Genomic DNA, 19,325 nt, shown 5'->3' with positions numbered 1-19,325 from the left:
TGCCCGGTCTCTGCGTGTTCCCATCGCCCCGGTTTCCTTCCAGCTGCTGCAGTCACTGCGGCCCTGCTCGCCCCAGCATCAGGCTGAGTGCTGCAGGAGGCCGATTTCCAGACACTTGCTAAACCGTCTCTCATCCACTTTCCTCTCCTGTGAATACTTCTAGAAATCCTATCTATTTGTTCTCCCTTTTCATATTAAAATCGTGCCATTTTGTCCTTTAAGTTCAAAAAGACATTTACACATTATATGAGCTACCAGACACAAACTAATTTTTTGTGCCTTCCCTCAGCGTGATAGACAGGAGCTTTCCGCTTACTTCCTTGGCACATGCTGGCAGCACGTAGACACACAGAACCAGAGTTCATGGCTTTACAGACTTCAGCTGAACTATAAGGTTTAATGGAAGCTGCAAGTCCGCCTTACTGTTTTTAGAATCTGCTTTAACAAAAAATAGTGATTGGTTAACACTTGGAGTCTTTAGAACAAACACTATCCTGAGGCAATTCTTTTCAGATGGTGTGAGTGGTCATTTATCCTTCAACACATAGCTCTTAGTATGTATGTCAAGCTTTTATACTGAGAAGCCTAAGACGGTTGCCCCTGAAAACCCATTTCAATTTGATCAAAATTTAAAGTCATTCCAGACATATAATAATGAGCCACATAATTGTAGCAGATTTTTTTTCTTAAGGGGAACCAAACACTATAGCAATAGTTAAGACAACAGGAAATATTGACCCTTACAGAGTAAGTTGCCAAGTGCTGGGGTAGGTAAATACACTACTTTTAGAACTGCGTATCTTAAGAAGAGATCATTTATTCTTGCAGTATAGAGATGAAGTAAGCCTTAGTTTAGCCTATCTTGAATGAGGACTTAGACTGATTTGTCTCCAGACTCAGGGCAAGTAACTCAAATTCTCTACAACACTCATTTTTTTGAAACTGGGAATAAATAACTATGAAGTATTAATAATTTATTCTCATCCAGACAATACAAACTAGTAAACAGAGAGAAATTGATCTAAATCCAAGCACTTAATTCTCTCAACTCCCAGTATCCCTTTATATAATAGAAACTAAATGGATGCATCTTTTTATTAATATGTTGTGCAAGATAGTGAAGATGTAAAGCTTAGTCAAATTTCTTGGGTTTTGCCACATTTATGACTTTTCAGGAGCTGGGAGAAAGTAGGAGCCTCATACTTAAACAAAAAATATTTTATTTAGTTTTCTTTTTCTCACTGTTAGGCTTCTGAAAGATCCAGCTCTAGAATGTGTGGTGAAATTTTACAGTGGCAGAGAAAGGAGTACAAGTACTTACTTTAAAATAATAAATTATAGACTTTATATCATCCAAACAATGCACCAGTCTTTCTAGACACAACCTCTGCACACATGATATACACTTTAGGAAAATCATAATAATCTATAAGGAAATGCAATACATCAATGTGAACCCCAAACTGGACACCAGCTCTTTATTGTTTTGTTATACAATATTTTACGAAATTTTTAAAAAAATCAACTGCAAAAGCTAATGCATATGCAGACCTAATGACACAATTATATTTCTGCTTTCTATTTGCTGTTTTTTCTTAACACACAGACCGTAAAAGTTGCTGCTCAATAACTACTGCATATATTTAAAGATTATGCCCACAAAAAGTTTCATCAGCTTTATGAACATTCATTAGGTTCCAGACATTACCATAGGCCTTCACTTGCTCTCACTGAAGTCAATGACAAGACTCCCATTGGCTTCAACAGGAGTTGTTCTCAAACAATAAGGCAAGGATGATAACTTCTGTGCAATGATGAGAACTTATGTTCTGAGACTTGTAGGACTGTAAGTAACACCCACAAAAATCAAACAGTGTTTCACAATAGGTCCTGAAATAACATATGTAAAATGATGCAGATTCTTACAGTGCTATGGAAACAAATACAAATGAAGCTTGATTAATATTGTGTTGTTTTTTTTTTTTTAAGGAATACAAATCTGTGATGTTAATTTGGTTATGAACATGTTCTGAAAACAATATTATCCATAAATAATCAGCATATTGTGAAATTGAATAAAATTTTAACTAATATAAACACATTATTAAAACATAATTAATGAGTATATTTGTGCATATAAATTTTCTTCTTTTATACTAAGCTTCAGAACTCTGTAAACCATGAGGCATTCATCGTGTTTAACATGGCAGAAAGTTAAATTACATGTCTTCATTATTTTATTTTGTTCAGTCCTCTTCCCATCAAACATGCAAACACTGTCATCACCATTTTTGGCTTCACTTCAACCAGATCATCTGGGAGAGCATATATACGAGCACCAATTTTTCGAGCAACTGAAATGGCATACCTTGGAAAACAAGAGAAAATAAATATTATTTTCCTTGCATCTACCAGCATGACAAGATTGAAAACAACAGATTTTAATAGCAGGATACACCCGTTCAGTCAGCACTTACACTCTATGAGAAAATGAATGTTACTGTGATGTAATTAGCAATTGTATTGGCAGACGTTTTGCTACTGGTTATCAAAGCATTTTTTGTCAAAACCAGTATGAGTTATGGCAGGCTATTAATAAACCAATTGCAGCACAGTAGTGGTGGGTCATATTAGCCATGAATGTGAGTTCATATTTTAAATATGCTAGAAAAATAGCTCTAGAATATGACATTTATAATATTTCTGTTTGAAACAGATCAACTAATATTAGTGTAATCTCTCTATTGACAAATCAGTAAATCATTCATTACACAATTAACTCATGCATTTCCTGCACATAAGGAAAACACAAAGCATTCATTTAAAACTTACTTAGCATTATTCAATTTGTCTTGGTAAGAAAGATCTTCTCTCTTGACCATTTCTGGACGAACTGCTTTTGGTGCAATGGCATCTATTAAATCTAGGACAGGTAAACTAGTGCTAATTGATTTGTCCTAAAAGAGAAGACTCAAAAGATTAGTATAAGGAATTTGTGTTAATTATTCTGTCTTCACATGCAAAAAACCCTACAGCACATCTTACATACCTATTGAAAGATAGCAGCATGTTTTGTTACTTTTCGTGTGAAGGTTTTTCTCCCTCTTTATGAGGTCTAATGTTCTTTTTCACAATCAGAATGATAAGGTTCACACTTAGTGTTGGTATTATTATTCCACAAATGCTTTAAATTATTTAGTAAAACTCCCCCCCTTCCCTAAGGAAGGAAGGGAACTGTTAAAGACAACAAAAAGGTACTTACATTCCCCAACTACTTTTATTTTCCTCCTTTTCTAGTAATGGAACTATTTTCTGCAGTAGTTTGTGACTCACTTTTTATAATTTTCCAACTCAGATGGTATTCTGAGCTAGTACGAGCAGTCTGTGTTCTGTATTTAATGCATAGACATGTGTTTTCTTCTATTCTTAAAACAGCAAGTGCTATTGCTGCAATTATTTCTTCCCAACTGTCAGGGCAGATAAGCAGCTGACTGTGTCACACCAAGAGTCAGCAGCAGTGCCAGTGAGGCTGCCTCTGTCCCTGCAGGGGCTTGGCACATGAGCCTCATGACATGGCTGCCCTCGCCACCAGGTCAGAACTATTTCAAATTCTGTGAAGTCCCATACACCCATCACATTAATTACACATTTCAAAACCTGCTTGCTGCAGTAACCTCAAAGTATAAACAAAAATTGAAATTGTGATAGACAATATATACATGAACGTTGTCAAAAATCAGTAGTAAAAAAAAAGGTATGCTGAATAATGTCAGTTTAAGTCAGTAGCTCCTCACTGGTCTACTGTCAGTTGAATTACCGTAAAAACACAACCAATGACCCCCAAAAACCACAGGCATACCAAAAGCAAAATGTTGGGACAGATCTCTTAATACTTTCAACATCTTTATACCACCCTTGTTACAATTTGTGTAGAAATAAGCAAGGCAGCAATTCCTTGAAGACCTAAGTTACCTTCTAGAGGAAAAAATACTTTGTTCTATAAAATTATTTGATATTACCTTTGGCCTAATGCTTACCTAATTCCAATTTCATAATGCAGTGAGCTCTCAAATATTTAACTTGCTAGGTTCTTACATTCCTGTTGTGAACCACAGACACAACCTTTCAGAGTATACAGTGCACCTCTATAAGGATCTTATGTTTGCATGCAGGTGCAATTATTGATCTACCATTTCTAAAAGATGAGCTTCACACTGCATGACACACCTGACATACAGGACTGCTTCTATGTTTAACACTTCAAAAACATGAAAGGAAAGCTTCCTTTATCAATTTTGTTCATATTTGCTGAATGGGAAAACCTGCTGTTTTGTACAGGTCTGCTGCACATCAGCAGTGCTGATGAAGACAAAAGATGTCACTGGTTAATTTGGGCTCCCTCTCCTGGCTCTGTCACACACAAGTACATATTTTTGACCATCTGTTATTAAAAATGGTGATTCCCCCCCCCCCCCCAATTGTTCACATTTGTACAAGCATAATATTGCCTATATCCAAAAATTTGGAAGATATATGACATGCCATGTCCAAACATTGGTAATTTCAGACAGAAACCCCTTTGAAAGTGTTGCTTCAGTGGTGATGGTGTTTTTGTTTTGAATCTTACATCAGCAATTAAAATTTCTTTTTGTTTATTAACATGCTTGTAAAATACTTTTGAAGATTCACAGACTGTCAGAAATATTTCCTTACACAATTATGCTAGCTGATGGAAGAGTGTTTTGCCAATTATCAGGCCTAGCATAAAGGACACAGCCAGCATAAAGATGAACCAATAACCAGATTGTATTTGATACAAAAGGGTCAGTACACGGGTGAGCGCTGGGGGTACAAACAAGTCAGTCAGGTTATACATAATCGACATCAATCCCACTGACCCCAACAACGACACCCCACGACCAACAATGGGGGGAATAAATGGTGAAATGCAGTCTCCCATGGAAGGGACGGGAGACAACCGAGTCAACAAGCCAAACACATAAGACCAAGGAAGCCACACACTGAATCTCTACACAGCCCGCGTTTACAAAAGCCAGACCTGACTGGAGCCCAGTCCCAGGGAGGCGGGAGGTCCTTCCCCAACAGGGAACTCTGCACAGGACATCCCCCTCACAGACAGACACTGCCCCTGCCTGCAAGTGGTCCCAGCTTTTATCCCTCAGTGGACACCTGACCTTGGGTTACTGAATGCAGACACCTGGGCTCATTTACCCTATGGCTCTGTCTGCCAGGCCGGCCCCACCCTGGAGGGAAGCCTAAAGGCAAACTCACCCCCCCTTTGGGAAGGGCTGTGGGAATCACCCATATGTCAACCTTAATTTGGGGCTTGGGGTTGAAACCCCAGCATTTCAGAGAGCCCCTGTTGAAGCCAAATTGTTACAGATCATGTTAAAAATCCCAGATCTGATAATATGTGGAAAGTAGTAAATTAATTTGATTACCTTGAAACTTGTAATTGAAGTTTTCTTATTTGCATTTGCAAGTGTCCGATTCACCCACTGAATAATAATTTCATCATTTACTTTTTCCCCCTCTCCGAGATCTGATAGTACATTCAAAGTATACCTTTAATAACGAAAATAAAGACTCCAAGTTAAAGTGAATGGTAGAACTCAACTCTGCTAACAGTACAAAGCTACAAGCAAAAGTAAAATATTACTTCAGCACAGTAGCAATGCCAAGTACTCAGCTTCATATCTTCATAAGGTACCCTTACTTTATAAGCTATTGAACACTTAAAATCGCTTTTTTGGTTGTTGCAAGAATAAAATAACATCCACAAATTTATAATATTTACTGTCACATCTTCTTCATATATTTGTTTTACTCAGCACATCATAACTAGTTTTACTTTTTAAGTTTAAATGGCTCCCTACCATCCAAGTCACCTTGACAACTGAATCAAAATAGTATGAGAAACAAAAAGCATTGAGTGGTTTTGTGTAGGTGTAAGAAAACTGACTTGTGCAAAATATTTGCAATAAAATACTCTTTACTGAAATCAGGTTATAGTATTTTTTTTTCCTGCTCAATGCCCTAGGAAGATACTGATTTTATGATAATTACATTACTGGAGCTGTGATGGCCTAAACATTTCTTCCCATTTTAAACTTCTATAGTATACATCATCTCTTCCTATTCATCTTTCTTTTTTTGTTTTACAAATATTTGAATTATTCTCTATTTATGGAAAGATACGCAGAATCAACGTGAAATAAGTTGTGCTCTTTTTACTTGCTGCAGGATTTATAGTTTTAATCACATTTTTTAGTATGTAATGTTTTAATTGTCTCTATAAATGGATGTGTGCACATACACTATTGTGGTTTCAATTACTACACAGTATGGAAAACTACAAAAAAAAAGGAAGTTTATCTTAGAGAAGAGGGGTATTTAAAGATGGCTCTTTAAAATACCTGTTGAGAGAACTGAATACTAGCTTTAATTTGCCTCAATATACAGACACACACATATACAGACATACACAGATACATATACATACACATCACATAATGGGCCTAACTTACCTTCTCATCAGCTGCCATACCAAAGCCAAAGTAAGAGTTGGATTACCCTCATTTAGATCGTGTCCAGCAATACCAACCAGTGAGAATTTGGCTTTTGTCTTCCCAAGTTCTACTGCATAATTGCAATTCTCAATCTAAAAATAAATGTTGTGTGCAAATTATGAAAACATCTTAGTATTTCTCTAAGGTAGACCTATAATCTAAGTGTATTTTGAATTAATTTGATTTACTTTAACCTGTGGTGAGATTTGGACCTAGAGAAAGATTTCTAGACTTTCTGATTAACACAGTGTAGAAAGATAACACAGGTAAATTTTTAATATAAATGCAAGTATGTAAGATTCCAACGATAATCTTTTTTCACACTTGAGAAAACAAAGTTCACTTCCACTAAAGTCAATGAATTTATGCTTAAATCCAAACTGATTTCAGAAAAATACTGAAATGAATCGCAAAATCACATAATCATCTAGGTTGGAAAAGATCTTGAAGATCCTCTAGTGCAACCATTAACCTAACGTTGACAGTCCTCAACGACACCAGATCCCTCAGCGCTATGTCAACCCAACTCTTAAACATCTCTAGGGATGGGGACTCCACCACTACCCTGGGAAGCCCATTCCAACGCCTAACAACCTGTTCTGGAAAGAAATACTTCCCAATAACCAGTCTAAACCTTCCCTGGCGCAACTTGAGACCATTCTCTCTTGTCTTGTCACTTGTTACTCGGTTAAAGAGAACTACTACTCATTTCAAATAGTTGTGGAGGGAGATGAGGTCTCCCCTCAGCCTCCTCTTCTCCAGACTAAACCCCCCCAGTTCCCTCAGCCGCTCCTCGTACGACCTGTGCTCCAGACCCTGCAACCAGCTCCGTTGCCCTTCTCTGGACACGCTCGAGTCATTCAATGTCCTTTTTGGAGTGAGGGGCCCAAAACTGAACACAGGAATCGAGGTACGGCTTCACCAGTGCCGAGTACAGGGGTGAGATCCCTTCCCTGTCCCTGCTGGCCATGCTATTATTGACACAAGCCAGGATGCCATTGGCCGCCTTGGCCACCTCGGCACACTGCTGGCTCCTGTTCAGCTGGCTGTCAACCAACCCCCCCAGGTCCCTCTCTGACTGGCAGCTCTCCAGCCACTCCTCCCCAAGCCTGTAGCGCTGCTGGGGGTTGTTGTGGCCCAAGGGCAGCCCCCAGCATTTGACCTTATTGAAACTCCCCCAGTTGGCCTCAGCCCATGGCTCCAGCCTGTCCAGGTCTCTCTGCAGAGCCTCCCCACCCTCGAGCAGGTCAACACTCCCACCCAACTTGGTGTCATCAGCAAACTCACTGAGGATGCACTTGATCCCCTCATCTAGATCATCAATAGATGTGTTGTCCTTAGACAGTAACTGTTTTCCCATCTACATTTCTGGTTTCATAATGATCACAAAACTAACTGAAAGCTTGGATTCTGCAAGTCTCGCATAAATTGTCCTGGCAGCATATAAAACTACTCTGTAAGGAAACACCTCACAATATAAAAGCATCAGGCTGTACAATGTCTGTGTCAGGCCTGAAACTTTTACTTATAAGCCCTAATTAGACCCAAAATTAAACACCGCCAAAAGATGCCCATACTTAGAAACTAAAGTGGTATATGCTATAACTGCTATTTATTCCTTGGGATAATATCTGGAAGATCTTTTTTTGCATGCAAATCTAGACAACCCAAATTACTACAAACAGCACAATGGGAGACAGTGAAACTGGACTATATTACAGAGTATCTACCCACCTTTTTCATATTACCGCCAAGTAATGAATAAGGAGGTTTGTTGACGTGGTTCCAGTCAACCGTCACACGAGTCATATCATACAATTGGAAGATTATTAAAGCATCAGAGAGGTCACTAAACCAGAGTAAAACAACGTTTTTAAGTAAAAAAGCTCATATTCATAATGAAAATGTTAAGTACTTCAGGCTTCCCCAAGTGTAATTAAGTTGCTGAAAAATTCCAGTCACATAAGTAAAAATTTGTGTTGTTCTGTAGAAAAAGTGGCCTATATCCTTGCTTGATTTCTGAGATTATTTACATTAAATTGTATAGTTAATTTCATTATTTTCACAAATCTCAGTGAAGGAAACACTGGCACTGGTTTTACCAACTTTTAATTAAATAATTGCTTTCATAGGGTAGGTCAAGATGAAACACCTAACCAGAGTTTTCATTTACTGATCTAGTTTTAGTTTCCTCAGGAATTCCCAAAATATTAAATACTCATGCTTTATCTGCACCTACAAACGTATTTTGGTAAAGAATAATCGAAACCACTATCAGTTACTTGCTAGATGGAATCCTTCACATTAAGCTATCTACAGATGGTATCACTTTGCAGAGGTCTGAAAACAGAAACAATGAAACCTAACCGCAAAGCATACATGTAAGCAGATGTTCCCAGTTTCTCCCTATAGCCCATCTTTTATCGATAGGGTTTGAATCAACTGCTGGCACAATTTGAACGTGATCAAAAGCATCTAAAACACATGCTAAAAACCCCTTTATTTTGAGGGAATACCACACTGCACAGATTCTTACAGTCTACTCAGCAGACATATATCCTCTCTTATGGTTTAGAATTACATTACTGTTTTAATAGGTTTGTAGTCATTTTATCTGTCATGAGAGAAATAAAATGTTTTGTAAAATACAATTCTCACCTTTTTAAAAAACATAACTCAAAGTACACGAGTGAGGGGAGCACATCAAAACTTTTTAGGTTTTCTAGTATTTCTAGATCATGAGTAGATTATCTGAGTCAGATACTGCTTAATGTAGTTCTGCAGACCAGTTTTGAAGTTCCTATCACTCTGTGTGGAAACCTAGAAATCACTCTTTTAGTAGAAACACAACTTCCCTTTCTTCTTCCCTCCTCCTTTCTTCCCTGTCATCCAAGTGAAATCAAATTACTGTTTTAAAGAAAAGCCTCACCTGTATAAATGATTAACATATGGGCTTACACCCAGTGAATTCATCCAGTTCCTGAAAGTCCTTTCTTCCTTACTTTCTCCTATGGTCACAAATATAATTCTATATAAATTATTGGAAAAAACATTTTAATAAGCAATGTTTAAATGACTCTCATATCCCTTCCCCCACCCCCCAAAAATGAGTTCGTCCTTTCCCTAGCAGTAGTGTCTACTGGCCAATAAATCAAGGTAATCCTATTAAACTCAGAGTCCCTCAGTTCTGGGCACAAGGCCAGAGGCACTACAGGGAATACTATTAGGCTGCATTTTTCTGTGTAAATACAATTTCATAAAATACAGAAATAGACAGTTCACTGGTTATATTTTAGATAATTAATATATCATGGAGAAAATAGTGATGACTAGTAATAATTTCCTAAACCCTAAACCAGTGGAAACTGCATTCAACAGTATCTTTAAGTCTGTTTGAAATGGCATATCTTTATTAAGTACTAACACACTTATTGCATCAAATTTCAGAAGCTACAGCTCTACTTCTCTCCACACTGAAGTTCCAAGGTCCACCCCAAAACAACAGACCTCACCTTCTTAAACACCAGAGACCTAGCAAGGCAGTAGTGTATTGTTTAAATTTGTGATGCTATTTATACTGCCAAGGGGTCTAGTTATTCTTGCAGTTTTAAATACCAACTCTGCTTATGAGAAATTAAGACAACTCAGTAGGAAAAAAAAAAAAAAAAAAAGAAACACACCTTCACTTTCCTGACTTAAAGTTTTTTTATCTGTTGTAATCAAGAGTTCCTGAAGTAACCTTCTCTCTATAAAGTTACAGTTTGCAGTAATACCTAAATTCTACATACGACATTACCTAAATTTTAACAATGTATCTGTGGACAACTGCACGTGAAGAAGTGCTGCATAAACTCATTTTCTCTTGCATCAAGGCAAAGCATTTAAGAAAATACTTAGCATGAATATGTGAGCTTGGAATAACCTCATCACTCTGTTCCCCTGGACTGATCATCCACAATTAAGAAAACAGAAGGAACAATGAAGAGGCAAAAAAGCTCCCCAAACAATGAAAGAACAGATTTTTCAGAACTGAAACACTTAAAAATCTGAGTGAGATTTTTCTTTGCTTTTTTCATTTGTTCCTTAGAGAATAAGGGTACCAAGTTTGTCTAACATGGTTTACGTAGCATGAAAACTGTCTCATTTAGTACTGCAGTTCTGTGTTGACTACAGAACAATGAATGATTTATACCGTAGCTTCATTTTTCAAAAGAAGTATTTCTCATTAGAAAGAAAACTTTTTAATATTTTTCCACCAAACAAACCTCTGTCATAAGATCAATATTTAGACAGAGGTTACAAATTTAATCTAGGCCTCTTCCACTTCTATACAGAAAGTTCTAGACTTCAACATATATTTATAAAGAAACTAAATTCAGGAAGTTCAGCTGTAGTGAATGTTTTCCAACAGAATAAATTTTATTTTAAAAGTTTCAAGCAGCTTACCAGTTACTTTTCTTTCTAATTATCATGAAATAGATGATATTCATCCTACTGATATATTTTCTTTCTAAATTGAGGTCTTTCATATGCAATTCAAACTAGTATTTGTTTCAAAAATGTACTTGTAAAAATTACCAAAGAGTCACTGATGAACACATGCTGAAACAAAGAAAAATACTATTCTGCAAAGTCTTCAGGAAGTCATCTTTGTTTCACATACTTCTTCCCACAACAAAGTTTAGAAGACAATGGAGAATCACATTTTGTGACAAAGTTATTAAAAATATCAGTGTTTTTCCATTAAAAAAGATACAAAATACAAGCATGATATATAATTTAAGTTTATAAAGAGTAACTTAAGAGGTTATAGTGTTTTGAAACAAGTCCCTTTTGCTTTTTTCTTTTTTGAAGTTTTCAGGCTTAGTGAGATTTGAGTAGGTTTGCAATATCTAAAATACTGACCACAAAGTGCTTTTAGGAACACTTGTTCATTGCAAAGGCAGTAACAGGATTATCTCACGAACTCTTACTGAACAAAGCATACCTACAAAAACAGATACTCAGCAACTGCACTCAGACTGAGAATTTCAAAATGCATGCTTAATACTATTGAAAGAATCCAAAGGAGCCAAGCAGGAGCAAGAGCATGCAAGTCGGGCAGCACCCTTTTGGATAGCAAGAATCCAGGAACTAAACCCAGCATACTGTATTTAATATGCCACTCTAAACAAATCCCTTTATCATGCAACACATAAATTTTCCAGATGGCTGAGAACTGACTGATTTTCTTCTCTCTATTCTCTTATTCAAAATATACCTTGAGATCCTATCAGGAGCATATCTTCTGCTGAGTGGTGCAGCAGATAGCCAAAATCATTGGAAAACTGCAGAAAGGGGGCAGAGCTACACAAAAGAGAGAGGAGCAAATTTGGTAGTATCCTTTATATTTATTGCTATCTTTTTCTTTGAGATCATTATACTGTGGGACTGAGTGGGGAGCAGCCATAGTGATGGGGTCAAGAATCCAAAGGGTTCCAAATATCTACAGTTCTCTCTGAAAGACAACAGAGCTCAAGATGCAAATTGCACCCTAAGTTCAGCTGGCCCAAGCAGGAGTAGTTAACCCTTTTGTGGTAACAGCCTTGAAGGCTGCCAGTGGACTAAGCAACAGCAGCAGAGGTCATCTACACTGGAGGAAACATAGGTAGACAGAAATGCCTCCTCTTCCTCTCTCCAGGAACTCAGCTTTCTGTGTGACTTAGACTCCGAACTCTGCTGCCTTCCCCTGAGAAGTTCCTCAGAGCACCAGCAACACTCAGTTAAAGGTTGTGTACTGGCTGAGGTCAGGACTCCCTGCTTCATCCCTATGTAATATTAAATGTTCATTTTTCTATGTCAGTATACCTGAGAGAAATGCTCTCTCTATACAAGTGCACATCAGCAGACATTTATGTCAATATATGCATGATGTTCATTGTCTTAAATCAAAGAGAACAGTCACATCATACTCTTTGGGTGGAACAGTCACTGAAAATACGGAATTTATGCAGGAAGATGAAGACTTTCAGAAAGATCTAAATCACCCACACATGCCTAGAGCTTTACATCTTGGTTCATGGAAAGCCCCTACTGGTTAAACCCACAGAAAGAACTAGACAGCATTTGACTTACTGCAAGTCCTGCTCCCCTTTTATATGCATCATGCTAGACCTTTGGGTTTTTTTCTTCTCTTTTAACTTATGACGGCATATTAAAGCAATAGAAAAACACAAGAACAATGCAAAAATCGACCAGAAAGGGACAGAGATGATTAAAACATGGGGGTGGGGGGAGAAAAACCCCAGAATAAACACTTTTATGGAGCACAGAAAAGTACTAAATACAGTACCTACATTAGGAGGGGTCAAATCTGCATTTCATGAAGCAAAATAGGAAAGCATTATAAATTATGAGTCAGATTTCAACAGACAATCTATGATGAAACTATAAAGAAATGAATGTCTTACATTTTATATTACTATCTTGAGAAAACATCAGTAAAAACACAGGATTTCCGGGAAAAAAATAAAACAATTTAACAGAAAACCACATTAACAACATTGTCTTTTGGCTGAAATAACTCTTTTAACAGTTTAGATTTACATGACACCACAGGAGTTATTTGGGGGCAAAGGAGAGGAGTCTACTTGCCTTTGAACAGATAACATTGGCATGATTATCCATTTCTAGAATATGTACTATAAACAGTAAGTTAAATTTGGCCAGTATTTATCATTACAAAATCATAATCAAGATTTAGATGATTGTAACTTTCTACAAACTGTTTTAGCTAAGACTAAATAAGATCTCATGTAAGTATTTTAGGAAAGTTCAGAAAGTAGTTCAGCTGGTTTTTGCTATGCCAATGAAAACTCTTCTGAATTTGACCAAGTTTTCAGTAATTTGAATCACACCTGCAACTTTATGTTCAGAACAGAGAAGCTGAAGTGAACATATTCCCCCTCCACACAGCTCCTGTTTACATTTCCAAGAGCGTACATTTCTAACAAAATTGCAGCAGAGGAAGAGCAGGCCTTTCCTTCAATCATTTTTCCTGGACAGCAGGGACTGCAGTGACTAGGGATATCACAGCTGAAAAGGAAGTGCTCAGTGCTCTGAGCTCCAGTGCTCAGATACCTCTATCACAGTGCTGGTACCCAACTGAAACTAGAAGAGCAGGAAGCCTGAAACAGGAGTGGTCTGAGGCATACAAGATTTGTGACACAGGGATGCAGCAGAGCAGACAAAATATGAAAAAAAGAGGAGCAAAGGAAGATGGACTCACCTAGATGGAAAGGAAACCTGATAGGAACAGTAAGAGGAAGGCAGGAGGAGGCAGTGCAGAGGAATGTGTGAACATTGCTGATGATTCTCCCCAGTGCGGCATCCCTGATTCTCACCATTCCCTTGAGATCAGTCAACAACTGTGAAATACACTGGCAGGAGCCATTTCATTATCCTAGATTAGCTGGTCCACAGAAAGGGTAACAGCCAAAGTTTGCTACCAATTATCCCTTTATCTCTAGCATTAGGCATCCGAACTGAACAGTTAAAGCCCAAACTTGCTGATACGCTAGGGTCTATATAGGTTACTGATGCAATAGATTAATATAGGTTGCTGATACAGAAGCCTTTTTTTTAATGTTTCCTGTTTTAAAAGGCAACAAACTAATACACATACACACACATATATAAACACAATATGCGAAAAGTACTTTGACTATTTACAGTTGCATAGTACAGCACTGCAAATTATGGAAAGCTAGGATTTGTGTATCAGCTAAAATATCAACAGCATGGAAAGAAGCACAGAAAACTGGAAAAGGAGTAAGAGGATCAGTTTTGCTGCTGCAAATGAATCATAGAAGGTTATTCAGGAACAGCCTTTGGTCAGGCTAACACAAGTGAACAACATTCACAGAAACAGGGACTTCTACTAAGGCTTATATTGAAAGCTAGCCAGAAAGCTCTATATGCTGGTGTTAACACAGGCACCCTATGTTACAACACAGAAGCAATAATTAAATAGAAATCACTAATATTCTTGTCTCCTGAATGCTTAGTAAGTTGAGTACCTTCTAATAAATTGAAATCGTAAGATGAGTTGTCAGGCTTGTGTAGGGCTGGATATGTGTTAAAGAGATTTGCAACAAAAGCCAGATTGAGTTTAGGGTTGCCTGCAACCACATCAGCTGGAGTAACAAACTGTCTGCAGCCCAATTTATCTGCCTGTTGAAGCATGTATTCAGCCCTCCTCAAGTCATTTTTATCCTAGAAGAAAAAAAAATAAATATAATGAATACTAGCATGTTTCCATTCTTCACTGAATCTTCAGTTCAGCAAATCCTTGAATGACCCATGACAGTTCCTCCCTCATTTCCCCAGTGCCTGAGCTAGCTCTGACAGACTACAGCAATTCCTCTCTTCCTATCTTCCTTACACTTTCTTTCTGTCCTTTGCCTCTGTGGCTGCCTGTCCAGCCTTCCTCATGAATCGCAGCAACAGCAGTAGCAGCCAGAGGTGTAGTGGTTCTATTTCTATTTCCAGGCTGTTGATTCCCACACTGCATATTCTGCTACATGTACCAAAGGTTCACCATCACTGTTTTAAACTGATATTTTCAAACATAGTAATTAAAAATTATGCCCAAAACCCTCAGTAAGAGTTTGAAATATTCAGAATGTGATAATTCACTGCCTTGCTTTCCTTTTAATATTTTTGCTTCTAAATCATCTTAAATTGGTAACCTATGTGTGATTTTGTTTCTGCTTCTATATTATTTTTAATCTATGCAGAATAAATTGGTGTTCAAAACTCTGTAGCATATAGTTTTTGCCTCTAATCTTCACAACACTAAGATTTACTATTTATATGGAAATGAGTCAGTAATTGAATTGCTGTTAGAATTGAACAACAGACAGTAATTCAACGTTGGTACACTCACCCAGAAACTTGCTCTACAACAAGTTGTCGCAAGTTACTGATACGGGTTTATAACCCTTTACGGTACATGAACATATGAACTGTAGGAAATTACATTAAAAAAAAATTAACTACTATCCTTTCTCACTCCAAAAAAGCATCCAAAACAAAAGCAAACAAACAAAAGAGAGCTGTCCTCGTGAAGGAGTCCAGAAGAACTAAAGCTTGTAAGCAAATGCAATTTTGCATGTGGGTTTTCATTATTAAAATGAATAACAAGATTCCATTTAAGATTCTGATTGAAATATAGATATCTATATCCCAGGCATGGAGTTCAATTTTGCATTAAACGCATTCTCAGAATCCTTCCAACAAGCATTATATAGCAGCTTAGTGAAAAGTGTTTTCACATCTACCTAGGCTGATTTTAGACCCTCTATCCCTTTACAACTTAAGGCTTCATGGATGTTACACTTTCCTGCTGGATATTGGAACAGTCCACATGCTATGTCTGAATGCTGTTTGGTTTGAGGAAAGATCACAAGGTTTGTGAAGTCTACTCTTTCCTTGTCTGAATTACAGAAGAGCAAAACTGGAGGAGGATCCAACTGAAAATAAAAAAGCAGTTAGACACCACTCCAAGTAAAGCATAGCTCCAAATTTTAGACTGCAGGATGCATTACCCTGTTTCAGCAGCACTCTGAAACTTTACTGAAGTTTAATCCATTTAAGCTTTTGTGACTTTGAGGAATCTGACTGGTCTTTTCTATGCTTTACAGTACAAAAGAGGATTCTGAGACAGCCTTGTAACCCGAATGTTGGATACATACATACATAGAGGTCTCCAATAATTCCAGTCTATTTTTACATTTCTGGATACTTACATGAAATCCTGAAAAGTCAATTTTAATGGACAATTCATCAAGGCCATCTCCTTTGGGTGCAATCTGATTTAACAGATGGTAGTATGCTCTTGAATCCTAAAACAAGCAGTGTAATATTTTAAAAAGAGCAAGTATGTAGACTTTCATAGCCATTTACTGCTTATAGTCCAATTCAAAAGCCATAGAAGTAAAAAATATGACACCGTAATTTCAGTGAATATGGATAAGGTCATAGAGCCATTTTACTATGCTATTTCACATAGAACTTATTTAGCCAGCTGATGGAGAAAAGGAATGCCTGCTAATTATTCCGGACAATGTTAAATTTATTCTGCTGAATATGAACTAGACAGTTGTAGTTAAGATACGGAAGGCAAATTTATACAGGTTATCCACAAAAAAACCCCAATATGGATCTTATTTTCAGTGTTAGTATTTTATTCCTTCAATATCCTTTCCAAACAGACTGTTCTATAAAAATGTATTTGTCTTAACTCATGAGGGTAATGGAATTAAAAATGGAGAGCAAAGTGGCTTTTTTAGGGTGAATCTGTAGTGACAACAGAAATTATATTTATTTGATGCAGTTTTCAGTATGCTTCTAGGGTTTTTTCCCCACTAAGAAACTAGGAAAATAAATCAAGAAACTGCTAGCTTTAGAAGTGTTTAATACTTTTCTTAAATAGCATGTAACATTTTTACCATAGTAACAGTTTTCATATAAAATTCTAAGTAAAGGTTTGCTTTAATAATAGCCTTCTTTCTGGTATTTCAAAAGATTGAACTAGCAATTAATGACATGGTTTTCTTCAACAAAAAGAGGACCTATCACCTTAGGGAATGTTCTTCCTTTGCTTTTAGTTTTAAAAAGTTGGGGTTTTCTCTCTTCTGCAGTACTCTGCATACCTTATGCAGAATGACTGAAGGAGAAGAAATACAGAGATCTGCCATCTGCCCCAAGGAACCAGCATGCCTTTCAGTCCCCTTGGGTCAGTAAATCAGCACAGCAGCAAAGCACAGTGATTGAGGGGGGTTGCTCTCTCCTTGGATCAAGGATCAGTAGCTACTCCACACAGTCCTCTGAATAACTGCTCTTTCCTCAAGAGGTTTCCTACTCCTCTGTGGAATGTTAGGTAGAGGAAGGGCAATCACCATGAGCAAATAGGCACTGGGAAGAGGTTTAAAGCCATACACATCTTTAAAACAACAAAAGAAAGAAAAAATGGGTATCTGCAGACCCATAAGCAGAGGAGGATGGACAGGAAAAAGATAACTAATAAGGGTAGTACAAATTGTCCTAAATAACTCTAATAACAATCTTAGAACATTAGAACTTCCCTGAATATGAGCTTCTCCAAAATGTTCTCTTTACACTGTGATGTGGGAATACATGGTATGAGCATCTGAACAGGGTATGAGAGATCAAAACAAACACCTTTCAGTGTTGAAAAACGCAGGATGAACCTATAGCTGGAAAAAGTAGATGAATACTGTTTCTCTAAATATTTCTGATCTGACTAATTTGTTTCTATGCATAGTGTGTTTAAATACCATTGTGTTCAATTATCAAAGCAATAACTACACACCTTAATGTCTTGGCTGAAGTTACTGATTTTCTGCCATCCTGCATTGGCCAGATGGTAGTTCACCCAGCGTAACAAGAGCTCCTCTGGGGAAAGCTTCATTAACTGGTCTAGTTCTTCCCCCTCATTTAGCAAGGCAATAAGAGCTAAAAGCAAGTTTGAAAAAAAAAAAAGCTGAAATCATTGCTGTTGTGGTCTCACTTAATTCCAAATTGCCAACATTGCTATACCTGGCATTACTCTTACCTTCATTTCTGGAGATCTCAATATCGGCAAAAAGACCAACTTTAATGATCTGCCACAAGAGTCCCAACACCAAGTGTGGTTTTCCTTCTTGCAGATCTTGTGATCCAATATTGACAACCGTACAGCCAATAGCAGATGCTGAGTTCAGAGCCAGGTTTAGGTTTTCCTATTTGGAATATCATTGTTTAACAAATGTATAAGATTGTAATTCTTAATATTTTTGTTAATATTAAATTTTTCAAGTTTCAGAAGTTATAAGAAATAATGCATTAGTTCAATGATTCCCAGTGGAAAACTGCACTCTGGAATTTTTTTGTGAACCACCACATATGTTATCAAGATTTAATGGACATTACTGACAGTGTGGACTCACCAAAAAAATTGTGGACCATCTTCTGCAGGTTGTATTGTTGAGGAATACTCTAACAAAAATATTTTTTGTAATTCGTAAGTATCACATACACAAATTAAATTATATTGCTTAAAATATCAGGGGCTTGATCCTGTAGAAAAATGTGCTCATATGAATTCTGCCCTGTGCAGGAGTCTACTGACATGACTGTCATCCCATCTTCGATCTTACCCAGGCTTACACATTTGTTCAAGCAACTGTTAAACTGTAACTGAACAGACAGTATAAGAAACCCATGGCAATTCAACATCCTGACACTGAAGATAAAATTAGCGATTTGTCACAGACAACACACTCAAAAAAAAATACCTGGCAGCTCTCCTAAATATCACTCTCTCTTTTCTCATGTCATATTTTAACTATCTACAGAGACAACATAAACACATGTAGTATCATGTCTGCTGACACATCTTTAAGTAGAGATTACAAAACCCACTTGAAGTATTTAGAACATGGTATGTTTTAACTTTTCATATTTTCATGTCACAGCCTGAAATGAAACGTCTGGCAATTAACTTAAGTTTTTAATCAGGATTTTTTTTTTCCCCCTCCTCATCAGGCAGGTAATTTATGGATCTACTCCCCTCTTCCAGACCTGTTTTCTTATATCCAAACCTACAGTCTTAAAAACTGTTTCTCTCAAATATTTTCATGACTTCATACACAACTGAAAGTCTCATCTTCTGTCCAAGGTACTCTCCACTAC

General features: G+C 37.2%; 1 protein-coding gene across 4 annotated transcripts in view; it reads right to left on the bottom strand.

Annotated features, from left to right (window-relative positions):
- Positions 1-1,203: 1,203 nt before the first annotated feature.
- Positions 1,204-19,325, bottom strand: part of PLS1 (plastin 1) — a 50,083-nt gene continuing 31,961 nt past the window's right edge. For 3 of the 4 annotated variants that reach the window (XM_074912070.1, XM_074912072.1, XM_074912071.1), the window contains exons 7-17: positions 18,208-18,373; positions 17,965-18,107; positions 16,379-16,474; positions 14,648-14,843; positions 12,922-12,942; positions 9,520-9,598; positions 8,325-8,439; positions 6,549-6,682; positions 5,463-5,586; positions 2,833-2,957; positions 1,204-2,368 (exon numbers count right to left, since the gene is read on the bottom strand). In XM_074912070.1, coding sequence (XP_074768171.1) covers positions 2,233-2,368; positions 2,833-2,957; positions 5,463-5,586; positions 6,549-6,682; positions 8,325-8,439; positions 9,520-9,598; positions 12,922-12,942; positions 14,648-14,843; positions 16,379-16,474; positions 17,965-18,107; positions 18,208-18,373 — 1,335 coding nt within the window. In that variant the 3' untranslated portion in view covers positions 1,204-2,232. The remainder of the gene's footprint in view (positions 2,369-2,832; positions 2,958-5,462; positions 5,587-6,548; positions 6,683-8,324; positions 8,440-9,519; positions 9,599-12,921; positions 12,943-14,647; positions 14,844-16,378; positions 16,475-17,964; positions 18,108-18,207; positions 18,374-19,325) is intronic. The other variant, XM_074912073.1, reaches the window with a different exon arrangement.

Source organism: Athene noctua, chromosome 8, assembly GCF_965140245.1.
Source record: "Athene noctua chromosome 8, bAthNoc1.hap1.1, whole genome shotgun sequence".
NCBI lineage: Eukaryota > Metazoa > Chordata > Aves > Strigiformes > Strigidae > Athene > Athene noctua.
The sequence above is the reverse complement of the archived record's forward strand: the minus strand, read 5'-3'. Positions and strand labels throughout refer to the sequence as shown.